The following is a 25,527-nucleotide window of genomic DNA, read 5'->3' on the forward strand; positions in this document are numbered from 1 at the left end:
GAATCAATCTCATGTTTACCCGATACAATAGTATTAAATATCTGTCTTTTTTACCCTGTGTTAGCACTTCTTCAATTTGTACTTTCTTTCCAGCTAATACTTTCCATTCTTGGTGTCCATACAAAAAAATAAATATTGTCGTATATTGTGTGTACAGGACATAGTGGGCGCGGGCAGCGTGTGCGCGTCTCTATGCGTGGCGTTGAGCGGTGGCGGCGGCGGCGGAGGAGCGGCGGCGGGCGGGCTGGCTGGCGCGTACGCGCTTTTGCTGCCTGCGTACCTGGCACACCTGGCCAAGTGCCGCGCAGACCTGCACCTACAACTCGCCGCCGTTGAGCGCCTCTCTCACGATACGCACGTGCCTCAAGAGGATTACAAGGACGATTGTAAGTATTATGCTACTTACGATGAATATTGATGTTGCTGGCAGCTTGTCCACCGTTCTTTTTATAAATATACCTATGTATTGTTTTGTTTTTTATATATCACTTCATATTTCCTTGTGAGCCCTTCTTGGAATATTTTAACTCATTAGCTGACCCGCGCAACTTACCTACCTGAATATATTGTAAATCTATGTAACATATACTTTTTAATCTATATTTGTAGGCCCTATACCATCGGGCTGGCAACGAGATGGAAAAATAGAATTTGACAATGTAACAATACAACCTGAGCCGGGAGCGCAACCTATCCTCCACAACATAAACCTGTCAATCAGTCCTGGGCAGAAGGTAGATAACTAGATCTAAATATATTATGCGTTCATTAATAAAAAAAGTCAGTTGTTTTATATTGTTTTACATACTTTACATTGATTAAATCTTTGCATTAAAATATGGTCGAGCGCAGTGATGGCTGGCTCATCCGTCATACTCGTGAACGGGTGCTGCTCGTAGGGACTGGTCTGCTCTAATCACTATGACTGATTCCTCTTATTAATTGTTTAACCAGTTGGTTATATATCCAATATTTTTTCTATTTGAGTATTTAATTGAATTAGTGCTAATTGGTGGTTTGTATTCACACACTTAAATTTAAAAATGAAAAGTAATAATAAAATTATTTAAAAGAGCAACACGCAAGTTTCTTGCTCGTTCTTCTTGTGATGAGACAGCTTTCCGAATGAGCGGTAGATTAAAAAAATGTAATGACTATTCAAAAGTGCTTCAATGTAAGTTTATTTGAATAAATTATTTTCTATTCTATTCTATTCATTTATTTGTTACGTTTTTACGATATTAGGCTTATTTTATATCATTAGGTACAGATAGTAAAGTAAAGTAAAGTAAAACATTTTACACCACTAAATATAATATACATATACTGTTTTAAACTTGACGCGGTCATTATTTATACGTATAATTAATAAAAATAACGGGATCTTACCACGTTTTATATTTATTTGCTGAGTTCCCGATATTTCGGTAGTGTTTCAACCACCATGATCACGGGTAAACTGAAGAGCAGCGGGTAGATGAAAAATGAAATCTTTTTATGGGCAGACAGATGCGTCTACCTTCACACATCTTCGTTTGTTGCTACTACTGGAACTCGCCCGATATTCATCTCGACGTAAAGATACTGTGAGTACAGTTTGCCGAGATGAATATCGTGCGAGTTCCAGTAGTAGCAACAAACGAAGATGTGTGAAGGTAGACGCATATGTCTTTATTTTTACGCATTTACCCGTGATCATGGTGGTTGAAACACTACCGAAATATCGGGAACTCAGCAAATAAATATAAAACGTGTTAAGATCCCGTGATTTTTACTGATTATACGTATATATAATATACATTTTGAAAAATAAGTTTTATTTAAACTAATACGGATGGTTACGAACCAAATTGATATTACTATTAATGAAAACTAAATGGATTTAATGAAACGTGATGTCTGTGATGTACTAAAATTTTAAATAAATCTCAAACTGACTCGGAAAGTGGAAGTTTAATGCTTGGTTAATAAAATAGTTAAATTTTTTGGGGCTATGTAACCAATTAATTATTATATGTATTGAACAACACGATGAATCATTGTTTCTATTTACTCCTCGGTTTTTTTTGTTTAAATACACTGTTTACACAGATTGCAATTTGCGGCCGTAGCGGTAGTGGTAAATCATCACTCTTGTTAACGTGTGCGGGCGCAACGACTATACGCAGCGGTCAAGTGTTCATCGACAAACAGGACGCCACGCGGGTTCCACTGCGGGCGCTGCGGCACCGTGTCGTGCTGATGCCACAGGAGCCGGTACTGTTCTCAGGCACTCTGCGAGAAAACCTGGACCCGCTCGCCATGCACACCGACGAGGAGATATGGCACAGTTTGAAAGTTGTGGGCCTGTTTGATTTCGTTACGGCTCAACCGGCCGGACTAGGTGAGTTTATTATCGTAGACTGTGATATTATTATTTGATCTGTTTATTTAGTAAAAAAATTAAACAACCAATCCATTGGCGTCTAAAGTATTTTAAATACGACAGTGAGTCTGTTTATTTATTTATTACGTTTCCGGGGCTAACCTAATATGACGAGCTATTGCTATAGCATAATATACCTACGTAGTATTTGAAATAGAGAAGAATTTAGACTATTTTTTTATCACACGCGAAACAGGTAGTATTTTAAACTGATCTCCAGACATCATACTAAATTTAGATCTCTGCGAGCTCTGCTTACTTTGTTCAAATGCATCTTCACCTTCTTTATCCCATTCAATATTTGTTGCGTATTCTATAAATATGCGGTCAAAATTGTAGATATTTAGGTATGTAAATTTCAGATTTTCATTCAACATATTCCAGAATGCAGCGTGAGCGCGTCAGCCGGTTCAGGCGAGGGCGGGTGGAGCGCGGGGTGGGCTGCGCGCGCGTGTGCGGCGCGTGCGGCGCTGCACGCGCGGACCGCGGGCGCGCTGCTGCTGGACGAGCCGGCCGCCGCGCTCCACGCGCCCGCCGACCGCGCCCTGCTGCGAGCGCTCGCCGCCGCCGCGCCGCACACCACCCTCCTCACCGTCACGGTAACCTCCCACAGTATGCTCCACTTAGTGCGCGCTGCTGCTGGACGAGCCGGCCGCCGCGCTCCACGCGCCCGCCGACCGCGCCCTGCTGCGAGCGCTCGCCGCCGCCGCGCCGCACACCACCCTCCTCACCGTCACGGTAACCTCCCACAGTATGCTCCACTCAGTGCGCGCTGCTGCACGTAAATTAATATCTAGTATTTTTTTCAAATTGTATCCAAAAATGTCTCAAACTTCTGGTTTTGAAGAAAAGAACGCCCTAATAAAGAAGTATTCTGACGAGCTTTTTTAATTAATCAATCTATAGGACTAGCACGAGTGTCGAAGACGAAGGAGAAATAATTTCATAGTAGTTGACCACCCATTTAATTGAGAATTTTTAATGGAACTTCAAAAACAGAAACCAGTTTTGTAATAGTAGAATAAAAAAGATTTCCAAATTCTATAGAAGAAAGCAGAGAATTTGACATTTACTTTATTTTTTTAAAGATACTTCTTTCTTCTCTATAGTTTCAACATATTTTGTCTACTCACAAATAAGTTTAAAAAAAAATTACAGCATCGTATTTCGTCTGTGCGTGGCTACGACCGAGCCATTGTCCTAGAGGATGGCCACATAGTGGAACAAGGAGAAGTATCCGAGCTCCTCGGGCAACCTACCTCACGACTCGCGCGCATGTTAGCCACCGTGAACAGAGAAAGATAATCTCGACTTGCTAATGACACAATTAGAAGCATATGAAGTTGACCAGTGCGGGACCAACTTTGTACGTATGTATAACTAATTAACTAATAAATTAATAAAGCGACGGCCTCGGTGGTCTAGCAGTTTAACACACCGTTTTACTACGGATGGTCGGCGGGTTTGATTACTCGCAAAATGCAAAGATTTGTATTCATGAGTATGATTGTTTGTATCGATCCGGATGTTTTCTATGTATAATATGTATATATTGACGTAATATGTATAATTATAAATATCCAAGTATATATATAATTTGTCTAGTATCCATAACACAAGCTCTGTGTATCGGGAGCTAGATGACGCTGTATTAATTAACCAGGGTTATTTATTATTTAATTATGATGTACACTTATTAATTAGCAAAGAAAATAACCGAATGTTAATAAATATGATATTAAACGCGGAAGCTTTTTGTCCTTAATACTCAGTATTCAGTAATTGTTCTTTCTTCCAAATGATATATAATGAAAATATAAATGTTTACTTATTTCAAGGCTGGAGCCCGATGACACTCGATACTCTCACACCAGCCACCACCGACAGTTACCCAAAGAGACAACACTACCATACAAGATAAAACTACAATACCTACTACCAAGAAAATCTTAAGGATTACGAAAAATATGACTTATGAGAAAAACGATGTTACATCCGACATTGATGTATATTATGTATGTACGTTATTTGGTGCGTCTATAGATAACGCATAAAAGACAAAATTATGTATATCTGATACAGGTATAATTCTATATTTGTATATTTTATAATACTTACTTTAGCCTACTGCCTACTGTAAGTTATATTAAACTCATATATTTATTTATATTGAGTATCGTAATTATCTATTTATTAATCATTATAGATATAGCTATTCCATGAAAATCAATTGACATTAAATATTTTTTTCTTGTTTGAACACAAGACATCCATTATTACTACAAAATTAAATATAATAAAAAAATATATTGTGTAAATATATAACAATTGAATTATTTTTGGGACAATGAGACAGAGGCCATTATTTATTTATAAATCTATTAGCAATTTCCAAACTTACTGACTTTTGAATTTGGCAATATTGAGAATGATTGACAGGAGTATCGTATATTTTATACTTTATAAGCAGTAAATTTAAATTGTATTTATGAATTACTTAATAATACTTTTCCACGACCACTAAAGTCGAATACTTTTAATACTTATTTTTTAAATATAAAACTTATGCTTGCAGATTTTCTATATAAAAACTTCATCAAAATAAGGTTAAAAATTTATTATCCAATGGTATTTACGATCAATACGTACTTTTAAACTCTATCCTCAGTTGGTGATGGTGATGTTGATGAAACTGAACGTTAGAGAATTCCGTAATAATAACGTTACCTAGTCACGTTTGTCAAGTTTTATATCAATAATAAAATACTGAAATAAACTTAATGTATAACATTTATATTTCAACGAAGTTCCTGTGTATGTACATATTCTGTTCGGTGTATTTAGTAAACAACCATGGCATGTCTTTTTATCGAAATTGGTAATTAAGAATTGGGATAATAATATACTAATTATTTACCCCAAAAACCTGCAATATTACATATTTATTTTCATCACTATACCTAGACACGCCAATATTATTTACAGAATGTACGTACTATATTTGTAAATGAACAGAGTATTGTTAAATATGTACAATTACCGAGTTATGAAAACTTAGTAAACAATTACAAAGATTTTTCACTGCCGTTTAACATATTATTATTATACATGTAAAGGTGTTTATTGAAAAATAAATAATATAAACAATGTAATTTAGTTTCAAATTGTATTATCAATAGATTAACAATTGCACATAATTCGTTTAAAGCTCACATTGAGCGCAGCGACGTCCGCGCGCTTACAACAAACACAACGTGCTACCAGAGTCAACGTTACATCATAAAATTATATCACTACATAACAAATTACAACAATATTTACGTTGGCACCGATTTATATATAATTATATAAAAACATTTGTGTCACCACACAAATCATATAAAAATATTTACTTATACAACTTACGTAAATATCCTTACAGTAATGCTAAATTAAAATCTCGACATGTTCATTAAATTCTTTTTTCTTTTACTTATCACACTTAGTTATTGGAGAGGACGGGCAGGCAACATTTCCAATGCTTCACACATAATATCACATTCAGTGTTATTATATTACAGTGAACATTCAGGTAGAATAACCATGTCACAATTCTTTGGTAATTTCATGAGTTGACATATATTTTGTCTTATATATTAACATGACAATATTATCAATGTGTATGAACATAGTCTATAAAGGCACTAATTTAGGCCACACTTCATTCAAACAAGTATATAACAGGCATTTTTTTTTAGTTAGCTTTATATATATTACAGTTTAGGCGCTGCGTAATATACAGACAGTTATAGTGGACAATTTTATATTTATTGTATAAAAATAAGACAATATGTCCAATACGATAACATCCAATATATTAAGCGGTGCACATTTGCGCAGTGCCATAATCATTGACTGTTTTTGTACTTGGAACTGTCCGATTTTATATTATTTGACATAAATATTTGTATGATGCTATATCTGACAGTAAGCATTGGTATAATCAATTTACACAAGCGCTAATTTGAGTCATTGAATGAATAAATAAGAAAAACAAATAACTTGTGCGTTTTATAAAATACTTCATAAAAAGATATCGACCAAAATATATTAAAAAAATCACTTCGGCTTACGAAACAAAATTTTAGTACTTCTTATGACAATCTATGCTATTCGTTTTCATGTTCAATCATGTTTTTATCAACCAGGCTGACAGAGGGATGTGACAACTCCACTACTAAAAGCTTTAACTGAATATTGGCATTTAATATTATTATATATATTACAAGGTACAAATGGGTAGGCTGCTCAGGCTTCGACTCATATAATTCTTAGAATATAATCTGTATATATTTACAAGACTTACTATATACATATTACATTAAACTCAAATTGGTTTAATTAAAATATGTGATGTTTTTTATATATTATATGAACAATATAACTTCAATATAAGTTACATACCCGTTTAATAAAGTATATAATTGAATTAAACATACAAATGAAATATTCTTTCAATTGCTTTTACCAGAGTCATATTCAGTGTTAATATTGTTAAGTACTGACTAATATGAGCGTCTAGATTTGTACATTAATACGTTATACATAAGTATAAGAAAATATAATCAAATACAAGCAAAATTACACGCATGAAATAAATTCGGTTCTCTTAAAATAATTACCAAACATCGTGCATCTTTCAAGACTGGTACAAAATTTACCAATTTAACTTTTTGAGGTATTTTTGTTGTATGAATTAAAACTGACCAATATAATCAGAACTGACGTTAAACAATAGATTATATGATAAAAATTAACAGTGAAATCAAATTCTGGTCAGATTCTTGTACTAAATGACCTATTAACAACGCTCGATTTTCGTCAATTCTGATAACATTTAATATAAATTAACAATTACCTATATCTGACAACTTAATACTAAACTCCCGCGTCTACGTTCCTTTACCGGCATATATGCAATTGTGTTTACACGTATTATAATTAGTAGTTTTTTCTATAACACGATTGTGGTAAAGAATCATACGGTCGATCTGATGGTAAACGTTTACGGTAGCCTATGGCCGCCTGAAACTCCAGTGGTGCGCGTTGCCGGCCCTTAAGAATCCTTAATAGTACTTATAATGGCAAAAAAATTATAAAACAATTTTCACTATTGTATACTCTTTATAGCAGTACGTGCATTTATTAGTGTCAATTGTACAGTCAGTTTAATTACATTTAATATATCATCAATTCAATCAATTCCATGTTGTTTTCAAGGTACATTTTATAAATTTGTTGATATACAATTTAACGATACAACAGATCATATAATAATAGTTGCTATAGTGAACAATTACAATTTTAACTTCAACATAATAACTTCTCTAAAGCAACAGCGTAACAGTCTGATGTTACTAGGGATATTGTAATGTTGCGGTTAATAATACATTTGCTGACTTCACAATAGACTGGAGCTTTCAAAAAGTATTATTAATGAAATGGCTAAAACCTGTAATATACATATTTTAACTACTGACATATAGTGTCACTTTCCATCACATTAAAAATGTATATTGAAAGATAGAGATCACAAATCAAAATGATATTTGATATTTTCCGGTAAAGGCACGTAATCCGATACGGTGGCTGTGTGTGTAGTGTTAGGTGGGCTCGGTCTTGACGCCAGCGCTGGAGGCGACGGCCTGCCGCGCCTCCTCTGGCAGCCTCTCGGGGTTCGACAGGATCTCTGTCTTCGTGCATAGCACTCGCAATGAATTCAATACGGCTGCAATTCAAATATAAGTATCAATTAAGGGAGTGGTGTACCGCCGCTACTGTGGCAGAAAATAATATTTTTTACATATGTAAATAAATATATAAAATTAGTATTATCTGAATTTTACTTCAACGGACTACAAAATTCACAGTTCTTTTTATCTCTATATTATAAAGTTATAAAGCTACTATATACTATTATAATACTATTATAAAGCTTTCAAACATCTCAATTAAAACATATATTGGTTATTTATAAACAAGTTATCGTATTAATCAGTGGCGTTTTAATACTACATACAAATACAACTATTGTACGTTAGAGTTAGTTTGACACTGACCGGGTCGCATCTCAACCAGCGAGCAGTGCTGCTCGGCCCAGAGGAGCGTGGTCCGCACGAGGTCTGCGCCGCTGCCGCACGACACGCACGCGCTGAACGACTCCACCAGCGCCGCCGCCACCACGCTGAACTGAACGCACTCTTAAGGAAATCTTTATTTGACCCAACATCGCACTACCCGCCAGAAACTAAAATACCACCCTGATCATCTGGATGAACGGCGATCCTCCGCTATGCATTTTTCTGGAAACATTTTGCCACTCACAACCACAGGGAATCAATTCCAGTAATGGTATTTCCGAACCGACACGATATTGAAACCTTCAAGTATGGAGCTTATCCTTTTTAAAAAGCCGGCAACGCAACTGGAATTCCCCTGGTTTTGCGGGTGCTCATACGGGACATACATAGAGGGAAAATGAGCAAAATATATTTTTAAATTAATTACTTATTGTTATTTAAATAATTATTATTTTACTTTTGAAGAGCAAATAATTTCGAAATTCCATGTAGTACTCAAGTTATCATACAAATGAAGGTATGTTCTTGTAATTGTAAAAAATATACAACATTTTACTAGACGATGAACTGAATAGATATTTCAGAAAAGGATACGAGCCAATACTTCCAATTGTGCATGGTGCGGTTGGCGACGTGTCTCGCGAACATCTCCCGCAGGCGGCCGGCGCGCGCCCGGGACACCGGGGCCCCCGTCGCCGGCAGCAGCGAGTGGCAGTTACTGCGACACACGCCACTCGTATCGATATTACATCTCTATTGTTACTTAAACTATCACACCTAGTACCTACACGCTATTTTTATATGAAATGTTAAGCAGCGAAACAGTACAGATTGTGGAATGAAATACCTGTCGAGGTTTTCTCAAGAAGGGTATAGTAAGGTTTCTTAAGGGTCTACAACGCGCACGTAACACCCCAAGTATTTTATGTGTGCATAGCCTACGGTAACCACTTACCATCTTAAGGGCTGTATATTTATTTGCCAACATCGAATATAAAAAAACCTACGGTCCATCTGATAATCGCCGTCACCGATATACGTAATGTTATGTACGTCATTATGTTGCCTGTCGTACCTCGCTGCGTTAAGCTTATGATTTACGATTTACTGCTATTGGATGAAATATGTGAATTAGAAGTACCGTATACCAGTACTGAATATGTGAATTAGAAGTACCGAATACCGGTACTCGGCGACGGCGATTATCAGATGGACCGTAGGTTTTTTTTATATTCGTGAACCATTTTATTAAAATCTATCTCTGACAATAATATCGCAATACTGTAACCTGCTCGTGATAACAACTAGCCCAACCTTGTCAAAAAGCCTAGAAAAAAAACTATAATGACTTAAATTTTAATTATGGTAAATAATTACCATAATTTACTTACGAAATAGAGTTATTCAAGCATTCAATCTGCTGCCTTAAACTATCCATTTCTTCTTTTATTTGATTTCGTTCCGCCTTCAACTGTTTAATGTATTCTGCTCCCTTTTGCAACATGGCAGCTTTACTTATCTGATGACAAAGAAAGTTTTTATTAATCGTATGCATTTACGTAATAAATATACAATAAATTGCAATAAGTTTTCCGTTACATTGAAGGTTCGATTCGTTCCAAACAGTTCACAAAAAAAAAATGAAGTTAGCCTTATATAACTTGGAACCACCGCTTTTAAGTGCAACTAGTGAAATTATGAGTATCTCTATAGTGAGAAAAGAACAAAGTGGTCATCCGAGCAGGTGCGGTTTCGGGTGCGATGATGACGTACCTTGGCCGCGGGGTTGGCATTGAGTTGGGGTATGAGCGCCTGCAGCGTGTCGAAGCCGTTCTTGATGTTGTAGCGCCGCTTCTGCTCGGCGTGCAGGTGCGTGCGGCGCGGCTCGCGCGGACTGCCGGCGCGCGGCGACGCCGGCGACGTCGGCGGCGACAGCGACTGTCTCCCACCACACGCCACCACACACGCAGTTATACACACAACAATTTCAACGATTACATGTACACAGTTCAAGATTTTCTGCCAGTAAGTCGTAAGTAATGGTCATGTTAACGTTTTTTTGGAATTACTTTGATTGATTACTTTCTTAGATTGAGCTAGTGTGTATATTAATATAGGTGTACCACACTCACTACGTGGAGTACGACTCGACCCGTCGTTAAATTAATTAAAATGATCATACTGATAAGTTTCGAACCGATACCCAAAAGAACAGTATTTTCTTATGTATGCTCTATACCAAAACCAAAATTATGTAGGTTCCGTTTACAATCGAGACTCAGATTGATGAAATAAATTGCAAGTTATTTTAAAAGTTTTGCAATGGTTCCTTAAAACCGTGTATAAAATAAACGTGATATCGATCATATTATTAAAATAAAAGTATATCACTCTTATTTGTATCTACGCGTTGGCTACATACAGTGCCGTATTTATGATTAAATATTTACCCTGTGGCGAAATTCTTCGTAAATTTTAATATTCAACATTCATAACATTATCGCTATCGTAATTTTTATTTCGGTGTTGTAAAATGTATATGTGTGTATCTGTTCATGTGAATAAAGTAAATATCTATTAGTAATTTTCTCTCCGTATCTTCCCACATTACCTTCGTTTTATCCCTAATATCAGACTCAGTCATTTACTTGACTGGTTAGAATAACAAATTTTATTAAGACAATTTAAGATTCACTGATTTATGAATAAAAATATGTATTTTGATGTAACTGGAATGACAAGACAACGGCCCACTCGATGGTATATGGAAACACCGGCAGACATGTGAACAATACCACAAATGTTATTACACAACGCCCGCATCATGAATTACCATTCCGGAAGACTAAAATATGCATTCATAATCTGCAATTTTTTGCCATATCTTACCCTTCAACCGAAACACAACTTAGAAATTAGCTGCTTTGACGCAGAATTTGTACAAAATCGATCTAGGGCAAATGAAAACATGACAAAAGTATCAGCTCTGTGTAACAGCAATTTAATATTAACATGCGCAAAGACCAGTAATTACTTTGGATGACACAAAATTCAATAACAAGTTTGTATCTAATATAGGTTGTATGATAAAGTTAACAGCACTATTACGACTTATTTACGACATTGTCAGAGGTCATTGTTAGATTGACCGGTATAAACCAGAAATTAGTCGTCAATATATTATTTAGTTTGATTTTAAATGTAAACCATAATGATAAGATAATTGGAAGTCTTGTCAAGTGTTTAATTTGACTGACAACCTGATTAGTTTACTATTACTACCCAGATAATGCTATAACTCACTGAGCTTTTGTGCAATTTATGAAATTAGTAACAATACTCCGGTTAAAATTAATATGCAATAATCAGTCGTTAATAATGATTATAAACCAGTAATAAAACAGTTAAAGTGTGAGTCATTTTCCCACGATGACAGTATTATTTTACGACCACAGTCACGTAGTTATAAATGTCATTTACAGGAACTGGATCATATATTTTTATATAATGTACTCTAGTAGCAGATCGTAAATAACTTTCAATAAAATAACTAATAGACAGTTGCGTAATGTAGAAGTAATAACTAATAGACAGATAAAAACATACGTAATCTAGAAGCGCAGAAGCAGATAGATATAATATCGGAAATTACAAACTCTCATTTGTACATACGATCTTTTCTAACTAATTGATATCTCCGTGTGTCAATTTAAAATTAAAGTTGAAACATATAAAAATGAGTATTCTTCTCAATCTTTCAAATTGCGAATTGGATATAATAATATGACGATCTAAGTTACGATTTAATTATACAAACAAGACTGACTAAGACTAAACAATATTAATAGACTATCTATTAGACTAACTATTAGATACAGGGCCGTAGTAGAAACTGACTGAATTGACTGTATATCAACAAGTTTAAACAAGTCAGAAATACCTACATAACCCCTCTCTCCTATAAATTTAATATTCAACAAAAAAAAAATCAAAAACAAAATTTCGACATGTATGAGCGATGTATGAAAATCGATAAGAGATTAGATTACAGATAGTCAATTGTAATCTTAGTTTTTATTTTAAAAAATATATTTGGAAACTTATGATCCCGTTTTTGATACGAATGGATGTCGCAATGATAAATTGAAGGCCTTTTTTCAACGATATCAAATCTAGACGTTCAAGAATTAGCGAATTCAATAATAATACCTATTGGCGATTAAACATACCTAATAAAAAAACGACGACTTGTCTGTCTCATTTGTAAAGTCTTTTCGCATGTGTATAATTCGTGTCAGTTACAATGCAGTATTATAGATTTTGTAAAATTAAGAATTTACAAGTTTGATTATAATACTACTACTTTGGCATCCTAATTTGTTACGTCTGTTATTAGGGATTTATTTATTTACCATTGTTGTAATCATTTCATATTTTATTGAAATTGGAGGTAGTTACAATTGCAAACAACACAATAAAAACGGCTCACGTCCTTCCTAAACAATTCGTCTCTATCTATTAAATCTTTTATAAATTGTAGTATAAAAGACTGCTGATTGTTTTCTTTTAATTATGTCTCAAGAGTATATATTTTTTTTATATAATTATAAAAAGCAGAATAACAGGTAGAAGTAGAAGTCCGAATATTGTACCTATAGATTACGTATGTATAAAATTGGGGTTTAGTACCTATCCACCGAATAAGCGAAAATGAACGCTCACGTGATGTGGTGACATGACGTCGCTGCCAATGGGCGAGGATTGGAGTCTTGGCACCGGCGATCTGGTCGGGTCGCCACCGGCCAACGCCTCCTCACTGTTACTGTTCACTTTGTATAAACTTTGAGCTGAAAATAAATGGAACACAATTACCATTTATAATACAACATAGGCGTAGTCACAAACAATCTTCTTCAGAAATTTTAATTCTAATTTGTATAGATGACTATTAAGAAACAAAAATCATTATAATAATACGTGAAACAGAACATGAGAAGACAGAAGTTGAGCAAACTTCACGCTTCCTTGAGGCAGACTGGGTTCAGTGTGATCTGATTTTAAAAATGAGTTAATAATCATCTGTTGCTTTAATGTTGACGCAGTAAGGTAACTTACAAGATTGTGAAGACAGGAATTGAGCAAGCACCACTCTTTTTTGAGCCAGACTAGGTTCAGAATGTTCTGATTTTAAAAGAGAGATAACTTTCTGATGCTTTTATGATGACGCAGAGGGTAACTTACAGTGTTGGGAAGACAGAAGTTGAGCTAGCATAACGCTTTCTTGAGGCAGACTAGGTTCAGATGCAACGCTGTTGAGCGGCGGCGGTCGACGGGCCGGCCCGGAAGAGTTGCCGCCTCCGCTCTCCATCATCAAGCCACTCGACGTCGAACGGGACCGCATACGCAGTGCACTCGGATTCGTTTCACGTGCCTACATTTATTTACTTGTTAAATGATTTTCACACCAGAATATTAGATGTTACACCTTATATTTATATATACATATATAAAAGAGAATTGTTTATAATATAATATATAGACAGAAATAATACTTAAATAAACATTGTAGTTCATATATCTAAACAAACATACATGCCGCAAATTGTCTCGGCTTCTGATGCGTCTATCTATACACGTTTGAATACACGAGTACAATAGCATTTTTTTATATACTACAATTAAGGTCTGTATGCTACGGTTACCATCAGATACATTGATAGTAAATAAGCCTTCAGACGCCTGAAATACTGGTACAGGCTTTACTTACATATTAACTGGTGATGTATACGTTCAGATTATTAGTATTAAATAAGTAATAGATTCATAATAATCGAGTAAGAAAGTTACCCTGGCGGTATGCCTCACAGAGCCGGTGGCGGACGCGAGGACGGTGGCGGGCGGCCGGGCGGGGTCGGGGGGCGCGGGGGGCGCGGAGGCGGCGGCGGAGGGGGCGCCGGTGGTCACGGACCAGTCGGCGTTGAGCTGCGCGCCCAGCGGCAGGCTCTGCGACCGGAACTGCTCCTGCTTGCCGCCGCGCCCGCCCGCACTCGCCGAGCTCACACTCGACATCTGCGTCGACAATGCTAAGGGTACCATCTCGATACATGTGGTGCGGTATTTCACTGATTTACTTAATGCTATATAAAAGTGTATAAGTATGTAGCTATGTTAAAGGCAGACTACCAAACATATTATTCTAACCCAATTGGCTAATACAGTAGCCAAATTCCTTACCTGCTGGGAGATCGGTGGTGCAAGAGACGACGAGGGAATTTTGAAAGATCGGGCGGCGACTCCAGCCTGTATAGACTTCGGTTTATACGGCTCCACGGGATTCGGTTGCAGATACTGCATTTGTGTAGGGTTTTGCCGTACCGCCCCTGGTCGGGATTCGTAACCCTGAGTGACCACCGGCGCAGCGCTCTGTGCATGCTGCTGGCCATAACCTTGGTACTGATTATTTGGGAGCTGATTCGCATAGTGCGTCAAACGCGGTCTCGGCTTCTCGCGGTTGTACCCGCTTCGCCCCGGCAATACTATTGTCGACGTATATTTTGGACTCGACGGCGGTTGCTGGAGCAATGAAACCGTTTCCGGCGCTGTTTGCGATGGCGGTATGACTGTTGAGAAATAAGATATTATTAATAATTTAATTATTTACTAAGTACCTGTTTTTATGACTATGAACGTACAAGGCACTCGCCCTAAGAGGCAAGACGCTGTAACGATAAAATCAAAATTAAAAATAGTACAAACCTGAATTGTTATATTTAGAATAGCATACTTCTGATTGCGATACGATTTTAGGCGTATTTACATACGGTAATCGTGTTTTACCCATGTAAACACTATTCATTTGCGGGCCAGAATGAGTAGTGCCTTGCTGATCATACGACGGAGGGGCGAATGCCAGTATCTCTTGAGCATTAATCATATTATCCTGTAAGTTTCCTTGTATAAACTGTCTTCCATTATCATACATTCGCATTTGTTCACTTTTAATCGTCTGATCAGACATCGTCATCATTTGAGTATTGGTACTGGTACCTAAAAATAAGGAAAATACTAAGTGTAATAAACCACACATATCACAGAAAGATCGCCATTAATTATTTGAAAAGTGAGAAGATGATCAGGAACCGCGTAACATTTGTTTTGCATTGAACACGCAATTTCTAAGGCGAAAGGGATTTTTGATCATCGATACGGGGATATTTTCATCTTAGTAGAAGTTTGTATGTGATATTGAAGTACGGAAATTGATAATAATAAGAACAATGATATACGAGGTTGTTGAGTAAGTATACAAGACTTCTAAGTCCGGATTAACCTGCAGCTTTAATGTTTGTGTGGCAATTTCTATCGAGATGGTCAATTTTCCATAATTAAATTTGATTATATCTGTATTGAAATATAATACGACCCGGATGATTTTAAAGGTTCTGAAAAAAAACTTTACCTGTTTTAAGATGCTAAAAAAACTTAACAACATTGATGAAGGACTCTAAACATGAATGGATAATCAAAATATTAACAATACATAACATAATACTATTACAAGCGTACCATGAATGGACATTTGACTCGTAGGCATTGTGACTGGGCTCGACGTCTGATTTCCTGCTATGTAACCTTGTGAGCTATACGAGTCCACGGACATACCACTCCGGTACAGGTTATCCTCGGGAGCGAGAGTGCTTTCTTCGGGTACGGGCGGCAAGCGAGGCGTTGACAATAGTTCTGTAAAAACTTAATTCGTGTAAGAAATTGAATACAAAATAAAAGCAGCAGACACTTATAAAGATTTTAAAATGAACCCCAAAAATAACTATGAATCTATGTACTTGCACTTAATTCCAAAATAATTAATGTAATATAAAAATAAGTATACAATGGTATATAATTTTGCACAATACAAGGTAAATTCAGTAATATCGTTCTCTGTACAACTATTTAATAGCATAACAAAATTATATTAATTTTGACATAAAGATATATAGCTACACGAGGCTATCTTTTAGAATAAAAGATAAAAGTAAAGACACGGGTACATCAGCCGCTAATCAAAAATACGTCTGAGATGAAATTACTATATATAATATTTCTACCGTCAATGTACAAACAATCAATGTTCACACTATGAATGTAAGAGACATTTCGTATATGTCAAAGATAATTTAATTTACTAATTATATTCACCTTGTATAGGTTCCAATTCCATAAAATCATCAAGATTAGGTTGCAAGGGGCCTAAACTTGGTTGAATGAAGTCTGCTAAACTCGTGCCTCTAGCTGCAATGTAAAACAAGTTCGTATCACCTCTATATCACGTCAAACGCCGATTACTACTCTGAGCTGAGCTGAGCTGAGCATCGGTCCCAACTATGGACTGATGGAGTAAAATACACGATTTATTAACTTTGTATTGTTTTTTATACGCTTGAATTATACGTAGGAAGTAGTGACGTATTCATTGTATATTTCATATTTAATGGAAGAACTAACTGATAGTATCGATTTAGTCTTGATTAAGTTTTAGAAGACAGTACAAGTATTTCAATCTTTTATAGAAACTCCAATGTAGACAAGTAGTCTAATGAACAAGTCAATTTTTAATGTAGAGTTCGTAATAAGATTCAACTAGAGAAACAGTATAAGAAAAGATTCTAAATACATTTGTGTCCTCAATATTATTAGAAAAGTATTACTTTCTCGTACAAATTAATGCTATGAAGGCTAATATTGATGATTTACCAATTTCTCTACAATCTGGAAAAGCGAACGGCTGATTGCTGGTGATGGTGGAAAACAATGTGTCACTCATGAAGTTGAGATAGTCCTCGTCTGTAAGCATATTGCCTGCGAAGTCGCTGCATTGTGAGAATGACTCCACTGTGTCCATTTCCGATATCTGCACAAATAAAAATTTTAATGTAGATATCTGAAATAGCGGCGTAAATATAAAATCACGTGATGATCATGTACCAAGCACAAGCAAGAACACAGAGATTCTTATATACATCGGCGTAATTAAAATCCTCCAAAGGCGGGAGAGAGTCATCATCGTGATTCATTCTTGGTGAATTTGGCACGAAGGGCTAACTGCTCCTCATCCTCCACTGGTACACGTTAGCAGAACACGAACACTTATTTTACCTAAATGCCGTCTGCACAAAATCAGTAATTCAATCTATGGTAATTGCATAAGATTTTATAATAAACTGCCAGAATCTGCATTAAATCTGACAGAGAGGTAATTAAAATTTTATATTAATCAATTTTTATGTAAGAAAGCCTATTACAGGATAGACGAATTCATAGATGACAACATATCAAGTAAATAATTAGTTTATTAGCATACAACGTTATAATTTAATTTTCTCATTGCTTTCTTGATTTAATTGATTGATTTTAGAAATATGAAAGCGTAGCGGTTTCTGTATTGATTGCCGCATGCATTCTTATGTAAAATGTGAATACTATAACTATCAGATGGCAATTGTAAGTAGCTTTGAAGTGGCCTAGTGTTTTGAGTAGTCATGCTCACTAAAATGTCCAGACTTGTGGCGGCGTGGTGGGCCGGGTCATTGGGCTCCCTAAAATATGGTCGAGCGCAGTGATGGCTGGCTCATCCGTCATACTCGTGAACGGGTGCTGCTTGTAGGGACTAGTCTGCTCTAATCACTATGACTGATTTCCTCTTATTAATTGTTTAACCAGTTGGTTATATTTTCAATATTTTTTCTATTTGAGTATTTAATTGAATTAGTGCTAATTGGTGGTTTGTATTCACACACTTAAACTTAAAAATGTAAAGTAATAATAAAATTATTTAAAAGAGCAACACGCAAGTTTCTTGCTCGTTCTTCTTGTGATGAGACAGCTTTCCGAACGAGCGGTAGATTAAAAAAAATGTAATGACTATTCAAAAGTGCTTCAATGTAAGTTTATTTGAATAAATGATTTTCTATTCTATTCTATTTTATTCTATGGAAGATCTCGTATCGTTTCGATACAAATAAATTACATTAACAATATGGTAATGCTACATTAGCCTTATGAAGTTGACGCCTTTAAACAAAGAAATCCAATGGTCATAATATGCTTACCGAATCGTGGACAGTCGAGTCCCCCTTGCCAAAAAGACGCATAATATGAAACATACGCCATTTTTTATATTCTGCTATTACTGCTTCGGCTCTTCTTTTCCAATATTTACCTTCTAATATTGTTGTCTGCAATAATACATAGATGTGTCTAATTTACTTATGTAAATAAAATTGTGCAATAATCGGTGTTCAAAAACATTTCACTAAGTGCTTAAATTATACTCTAAATTTACCTCTGGTTTTACGTGCGTATCGACATCCAACGGGGAAGCGAACTGGCAAACTAATGTATTTTGTTTCTTTATGACTGAAAAATACAAAAATTGACGATTGTTTTGTGTTGGGAAAATTGCTGATATTTGAGTAAAAATAAATTAGTAGGTATCAGTATACCTACTAATTTATTTTTATACATTTATGGTTTTAATTCAGTAATTAAAACCATAAATGTATAAACACACAAAATAACATCTATAGGTATTTTTTTATCAGAAATGGATAAATGTGTTACAGCTGAGCAATCTGAACTATACGTAAAATTTTATCAAGCACCAATACCTAGAAATAGCATCTCCAAGATTATATGCCATTGAGAAAACTAAAAATAATAAATAAACTTTAGCTTGTATAATTAATATTTTCTGTCATTGCAATGTAGCCATTTGTGCTGCTTGCCTGACAACTGTAATAGTTGAATATTCTATTAAATATTCTCTTTAAACATGTCTAATGCCTAGTGGAAGAGACTATGCGGATGATTTGGGCCCAGGGGCATTGAAATATATTTTCTTAGCCTTTTCTTGTATTTTAATATGTAGTATTAATTTTCCTATAATAAAGTTACATTTTTTATAACATAGGGGACAACTTTTTTGTTTGTTATTAACATAACACATTTATGTTCATTCATAAACTGCAACACGCAAACTCCAAAAGGAGGCGTGTGCAGAAAGGACGCCCGCCACGCCCGTGCATATGCGTCTCTAATCTAACATGTAACATGACATGACACTTATCACCTTTTATTGTATTATCTACATTTTTTCAATAATTATGTGTAAAAAAAATACGATAAAGCCGTCTATACCTGTTCATGTGACGTCAGCGTGTCACGGCGATGACGCGTGACAGGTTCTTATCATTTACTTACACGTCCCAAAAATATTAATATATATCTACATGGTTGCCACCTGTACTATTCACAGACATAATGTACACGTATGATTCTCGTGTATGCTATGAACCGAAAATAGTTGACTAAACCTAAACGCAACTATACTACGATAGTAAGTCCGGTAAGTATCTACATACTTGACAGGTATCGCAGTGGAATAAGAAAAGTTATTTTCAAATAATTTAATATAATCGTGTATGACATACCTTTTTATATTTATATTGTATTTTATATAGGTATAGATATTTCTGCGGTATTCCGTATATCTATTATTGTATTAAATATAGTAGCTATTGATCTACAGCAACCGGATTTTTTTTAAGAAATAAAAATATACAGTAATCATAACCTCAGCCGTCAAATAATTCTGATTTTATATATTATTATGCATTGAAGAGATAAGTACGAAAATTGGGAATATATACTGTAAATGTAGTTATAGCTCGTCATAAAGACAATTTATGAATACTAATTCTAAGCAATATAAACCTATATAAAATGACCTCATCTACATATAGGATTCTGTTTAAAAACGATTATTTATTATTATTATTTGAAGGAAATTAAAACATTTATTTTATATGATGTGCATTTCCAGTGTTACTTTGTTGCTGTTATAATTTCGTTCTTATTAATGTAATGTGTATTTGATTCTATATATACCGAATTTAATACAAACAATTACAAAAAACAATCATTGTAATCCATAATAATAATAATAATATATACCGGACAACTTTGTTTATGGTGGTACATAATAGCGTTTAGATCAATATTAAAATAATGTTTTTTTTTGCAGATACATGTATTTTTCCGCTATATTAGTTAATTATACAATGTTATCTTTAGTAGTTGAAGAAATGGAGTGTGGATCAAGTGCGGAGTACTTTATTTTTAGAGAAATTTAAATTAATGTAATGCTTATAAATAAAATTGGAGTGTCTGTTTGTAATATTGAATAACCGTTTTTTACTACATGCATATGAATATAAATATGCTACATACACCAAAATAACATTTTTTTTCAATTTTTGTATATGTCTGTTTGTTACGGCTATTCTCTGAAATGGCTGGACCGACTTTGACGGGACTTTTTTTGGCAGGTAGCTGATGTAATAATAAGCAACTTAGGAGACTTTTATTTCAAAAAATTCTTTTATTTTACAATAAATAAAGTTAAATTCCACGCGGACGAAATCGCGTGTACAGCTAGTATATAATAAAATAGTTTAACTACATATGTAGAGTACTTCTATTGTACATAGCATGTATGCACTAATTTAATTCAATCGGCAAACTTAGTCATACCTGAGTATATAATAGTTACAGGGGGAGTCGACAATGTTTTCCCTAAATATGATTTTGCCGGAGTCGCAGTAATAAGGCAATGGCGCTCGTATGTACACCGTATCATTTTTTATGGTTAATATCCCACCACACCTCCATGCTACTGCTTCGGCGGGTGGACGGTCTTTTGAAGAATTTTCCACGTGACGAAAAAGCTAATTTCATCATTTAAGTTGGCAAAAGTTAGTTAGTTAAGACAGTTAAGGTAAATTAAGGAATAAGATTGATTGATTGAACAATGACTTCTTATTTATTCTTAATCGTTCTTGTTCTCTTATATTGTATTTTATTTTTTTAATTTCATATCACAATTTTTTTTTACTATTAACATTAATATCATATATTCATTTATCACAGAAATAATATCAAAGTTAAGAATTACCAAACAGCAACGATGTTTTGAATGATTTTTAATTAAACCCTATCATTAAAAAATCTACCAAGTCAAGTATATAGACTTCCTAACAAATGTAATTGAAATGGTCAACCAGTTAACGGTCTAACTTATGGTAGCGCTAACAGCACTTTATCAGGTGACACCCGTGATTCCACTCATGTGTTGCCATTCCAGAGGGCTAACACTGTAATTTCACTGGCTGCACCCTGCACACAGCTTACAAAGCAATTTCATGGAATAAAACAGCAAATAGAGGTTCACACGCAGACAACTTTTTACAGTCTACCTTTTAAAAAACAAGTCGTCAAACAATGTCGCTGGTGTGACAAGAACTAACTACGAGTGAAATTCCTGTAAAAATATGTCCAGTCGTTTCAGAGATTAGCAAAAACAATACAGACAGAGAATCTGACAACATTTTTTTAATATATATCTTTGATGTACATAAATAGTGTATATACATAATTTCATATGCCTTTAGTGAAAAGCTAATAATTGTATATTACAAAAAAACACTACACGTTTATATTGGTATAGATTAAGTAATCATAATTTTTTTTGTCAATTTAATTGAAATCAGATATCCCTAATATATCACATCTCAGAAATGTATCAGATAATGTTAGGATAATTTGTTTATAAACTCACATTGCATGTGCCAGCATCTCCATATAACATTGTTTAGTCTGATCTTGTCCTTCCACCGAAGTTTTATACCTTTGAAACGATTCCATTTTGGTGATGTTAGTTTTTGTCTGAGAATTCCAAATATACAACAAAAAAGAAAACAAATATATTACAATGCTGACTTACCATGCTTCCAATTATCAATCACACAATATCAATTCACAGTCACAAACAAATATTGGATAAAAGTACTTTTATTATTAAATTAACTATGAAAGTCCTTGAATTCATAAGAAACATTTTCACTCGAAAATAATTTAAAATAGACATTATTAAAAGATAAAAAGTAAATGTATACTTTTCTAGTAAATGTACAGGCTTCGTGGTGAGACTGTACTGTAGAAATAAAAAGTCAGCAGACAATCAAATGTTAAGCTATTTATCTGTATCACTATCAAAGGGATCTGGAGCTTAATGTAAATAACAGGCTGATAAGAAATAGACTGTTATCTTATCTAATTTGTAGTCTTCAACTGTAAATATAGGACTTAGAAAGCAAACTAAAAACATAACATTTACACCATCATTTATATATTAATTCTTATTATTAGTATAGTATAGAATATTAAAGAATTTAATTAAATAAGTATTATACTGATTTTTTTTATTTAGTTATTAGTTTCAATGTATGTATCTGTTTAAAAATAAATTATCAAGCATTATAATAAAATGATAAAGAATCTATCTATTACATTTAATATAAAACAGTATAACATATATTGTTTTAAATTAATTGTAATAATAGTTGTAGAGGATTTTTTAATACAACTCTAATTTTGTTACCCTATCTCTACTGTCCAGATAATTAAACAATTTTTACATAATCTGGACTATTATCTTTATAAATAAATTAAAAATGTATGTTTATATACTTGTTTTCTATGGGTCCATTAACCATTCAATTTCTTTCAAGTATTCTGGATAATAATAAGGACTTGACAAACTATAGTAAAATTACATGTATATGTTGTACATGATGAGGCAATGGATGAAAACTACTATTTATATAGTAAATGAAGATGCTGTATAAAATATGTACTTACTTATTACTTACAGTACAAAGTATGAAACTATTAATTATTTTGTAGTATATACCTAAATATTATATTAATTTCTATTAGTCATTTACTAATGCTTTATTATGTAAATATAATGATTACAAAATTTGGTAGGATCAATGTCCATGACATAAGTTGTTTTGCAGCATGACACACAACTCAGCAAGTTTAAAATTGAAAAGCACAAATTGTAAACCTTTTTGTTTTGAACTCTAAGGATATTTAGTTAAGTTAGTTAAGATAGTATTTATTTTATACAAGTAAAGATATAGTTCAAAATACTTTGAAGTATTAGTTTGATTACACAAATATTTAAACTGTACTTATATCTAAATGGTAACTGATTGTTGTCACTGCTTGTAAGATAAGGTATTAATAGTTTGAACTTTTGATTTATCCATGATCATACTCATACTCATACATCAATTGGTAACAACTTATTGTTGAGATAGCAACTACTCATTTTAAACTATACCAATTAACTATATAATTATTAACTAAATATATATATATATATATATAATAGCTTTATTCTTATGGAGCAATTTCAGATACTGCATGTCAATTATCAGAATAAATTATTAAAAATCTTATTCATTACCATGATTTTTTATTTATTCTGCATGTTGGATTCCTAAATAGCAATACTCCTCTATAATACAAATACCCAGAATTAAATTCATTGGATAAACTTTTAACTGTATTAAATGCTCAATGTAATTGAGCATTAAATGCAGAGCATTAAATTATATTATTAGAATAATTTGGCTCAAAGACATTATCTCCAATAACTTTGATAATATATGGCCATAGTAATATTTGGGTTAGTAGTCTACTCAACTATTTTATCTCCTAATGAGACAATTACTATTTGTCCTCAAGTAACCATATTAATTATGTATAACAAATCTATGAAAGTAACCTAATACTTTACGAGATATTTTCACTTTCAGTAAATTTATAATATATACTTATAATTTAAAAAATAATTGAAATATAAGTATTTCAGATATTTTTTTATGAAATTGTCAATCATCTATCTTTAAATATTTTATTTAGCTATGATAAAAACATATCTGCCTAGATGCAAATATACTTGATAAAATACAGAAGTAGTACCCAGTGTGATAGGCAAACATTGATAATGTGAATAAAAATGTTAATAACAATAAAAGTATTAAAAATTATAATCAGTTATAAATAACAATTATTTGTAGACACTGTGTTATCTGTGCAAATGACCTGTCTTATTGGACTATGATGACCTCCTCTTATCTTTGCATGTTTCCATTGATTTAGCAATGGAAACATACTGTTTCCTACATTTTAGATTCACACATGGCTGATAATCTCAGCACATTGTACTTCTTAATATAATTACACCATCACTGACATTCTAAAACATTTATTTTTATTATTCATGTCTAAAATGTCTATAAATAATACATGACGAAAAACAAATTACAGATACAGAACAATAGATATATTATGCTAAATAAATAAAGCATAGTAATTAAAATTTTAAAATGAGGATAGATTACTAATAGAATTAAACAATTTAAAATAATAAAAATAGAATAGTGTCCAATACAAACCTGTAGGCCAAAGTCATGCATTTAAATAATTTTGTAAGAGATATTTCTATTGAAACTTGTTGATGTTGTTTATTTTCATGTTTGTCTGAAGGCGGAAATACTTCTCTCGACCGGGCCACTGTGTATGTAGTGATTCCAGAAACTTTTTGCACGTTTTGCTCCTCTTCAGGAACAGGAACAGCCAAGTCATCAAATTCATCTTGAGCCTCAGCTTCAAAATGCGACACCATGAAGTGCCCAGAATGTATCGTCTCTTTTCCTGGTCGAGATGGCCGTTTCTCTACGTGAGTCATTTTTATTTATAAGTATACTAATTATTTAAAAAAACACTTTATTATTATTATAAGTATTAGTTTAGTATTAAATCAACTTTTGGACTTAGCCATATTTTTCATATTATCTATCAATAGATTCACATTGTTTTTTCCATTCCATTTTATGACACTACGACAAATGACATTTAACAGTGACTGATTAAACCACAGAGCAGACAGACTTAAATGACAATTATGTAAGAGTACGAATTACAGACACTGTGTCTTGTCTATTTTGGCATTACAAAGTATCTTCCTTTATATTTACATAGTTTTATATGAAAACGCTATTATAATGGCAA

The 25,527-nt window shown here is 33.8% G+C and overlaps 2 protein-coding genes across 3 annotated transcripts in view; one reads left to right on the plus strand and one right to left on the minus strand.

Moving 5' to 3' along the window:
• LOC131848500 (ATP-binding cassette sub-family C member Sur) overlaps positions 1–6,775 on the plus strand; it is a 33,825-nt gene extending 27,050 nt beyond the window's left edge. The window contains exons 22-27 of the mRNA XM_059198389.1: positions 158–386; positions 610–734; positions 2,092–2,383; positions 2,810–3,024; positions 3,584–3,791; positions 4,264–6,775. Coding sequence (XP_059054372.1) covers positions 158–386; positions 610–734; positions 2,092–2,383; positions 2,810–3,024; positions 3,584–3,730 — 1,008 coding nt within the window. The 3' untranslated portion in view covers positions 3,731–3,791; positions 4,264–6,775. The remainder of the gene's footprint in view (positions 1–157; positions 387–609; positions 735–2,091; positions 2,384–2,809; positions 3,025–3,583; positions 3,792–4,263) is intronic.
• Positions 6,776–25,343, minus strand: LOC131848497 (carbohydrate-responsive element-binding protein). 2 transcript variants are annotated; one of them, XM_059198385.1, is made up of 17 exons: positions 24,912–25,343; positions 22,220–22,326; positions 18,887–18,960; positions 18,654–18,779; positions 17,299–17,455; positions 16,744–16,836; positions 16,111–16,284; positions 15,301–15,591; positions 14,779–15,164; positions 14,392–14,613; positions 13,786–13,975; positions 13,267–13,391; positions 10,318–10,482; positions 9,936–10,063; positions 9,139–9,262; positions 8,524–8,653; positions 6,776–8,192 (listed from the first exon to the last, which is right to left on the minus strand). In XM_059198385.1, the coding sequence occupies exons 1-17, from the start codon at positions 25,202–25,204 to the stop codon at positions 8,068–8,070; spliced, it is 2,910 nt and encodes a 969-aa protein (XP_059054368.1). In that variant the 5' UTR covers positions 25,205–25,343; the 3' UTR covers positions 6,776–8,067. The 2 variants fall into 2 exon arrangements, with proteins under 2 accessions (XP_059054368.1, XP_059054369.1); XM_059198386.1 differs by lacking the exon at positions 24,912–25,343 and adding an exon at positions 22,385–22,589 and having other exon boundaries at positions 22,220–22,288.
• Positions 25,344–25,527: the final 184 nt, after the last annotated feature.

Source organism: Achroia grisella, unplaced genomic scaffold (assembly GCF_030625045.1).
Source record: "Achroia grisella isolate CSIRO2021 unplaced genomic scaffold, CSIRO_AGI_Agris_v1 utg558, whole genome shotgun sequence".
NCBI classification, from domain to species: Eukaryota; Metazoa; Arthropoda; class Insecta; order Lepidoptera; family Pyralidae; genus Achroia; species Achroia grisella.

Excerpts from the sequence above, each read along its gene's own strand:
- LOC131848497 (XM_059198385.1), bottom strand. The coding sequence starts at position 25,204 with ATGACTCACGTAGAGAAACGGCCATCTCGACCAGGAAAAGAGACGATA. Across the intron at positions 16,285-16,743 it reads GGAATTGGAACCTATACAAG|AACTATTGTCAACGCCTCGC; the intron begins GTGAATATAATT and ends AAGTTTTTACAG. Across the intron at positions 10,483-13,266 it reads ACGTCATGTCACCACATCAC|TCGCTGTCGCCGCCGACGTC; the intron begins GTGAGCGTTCAT and ends GGTGGGAGACAG.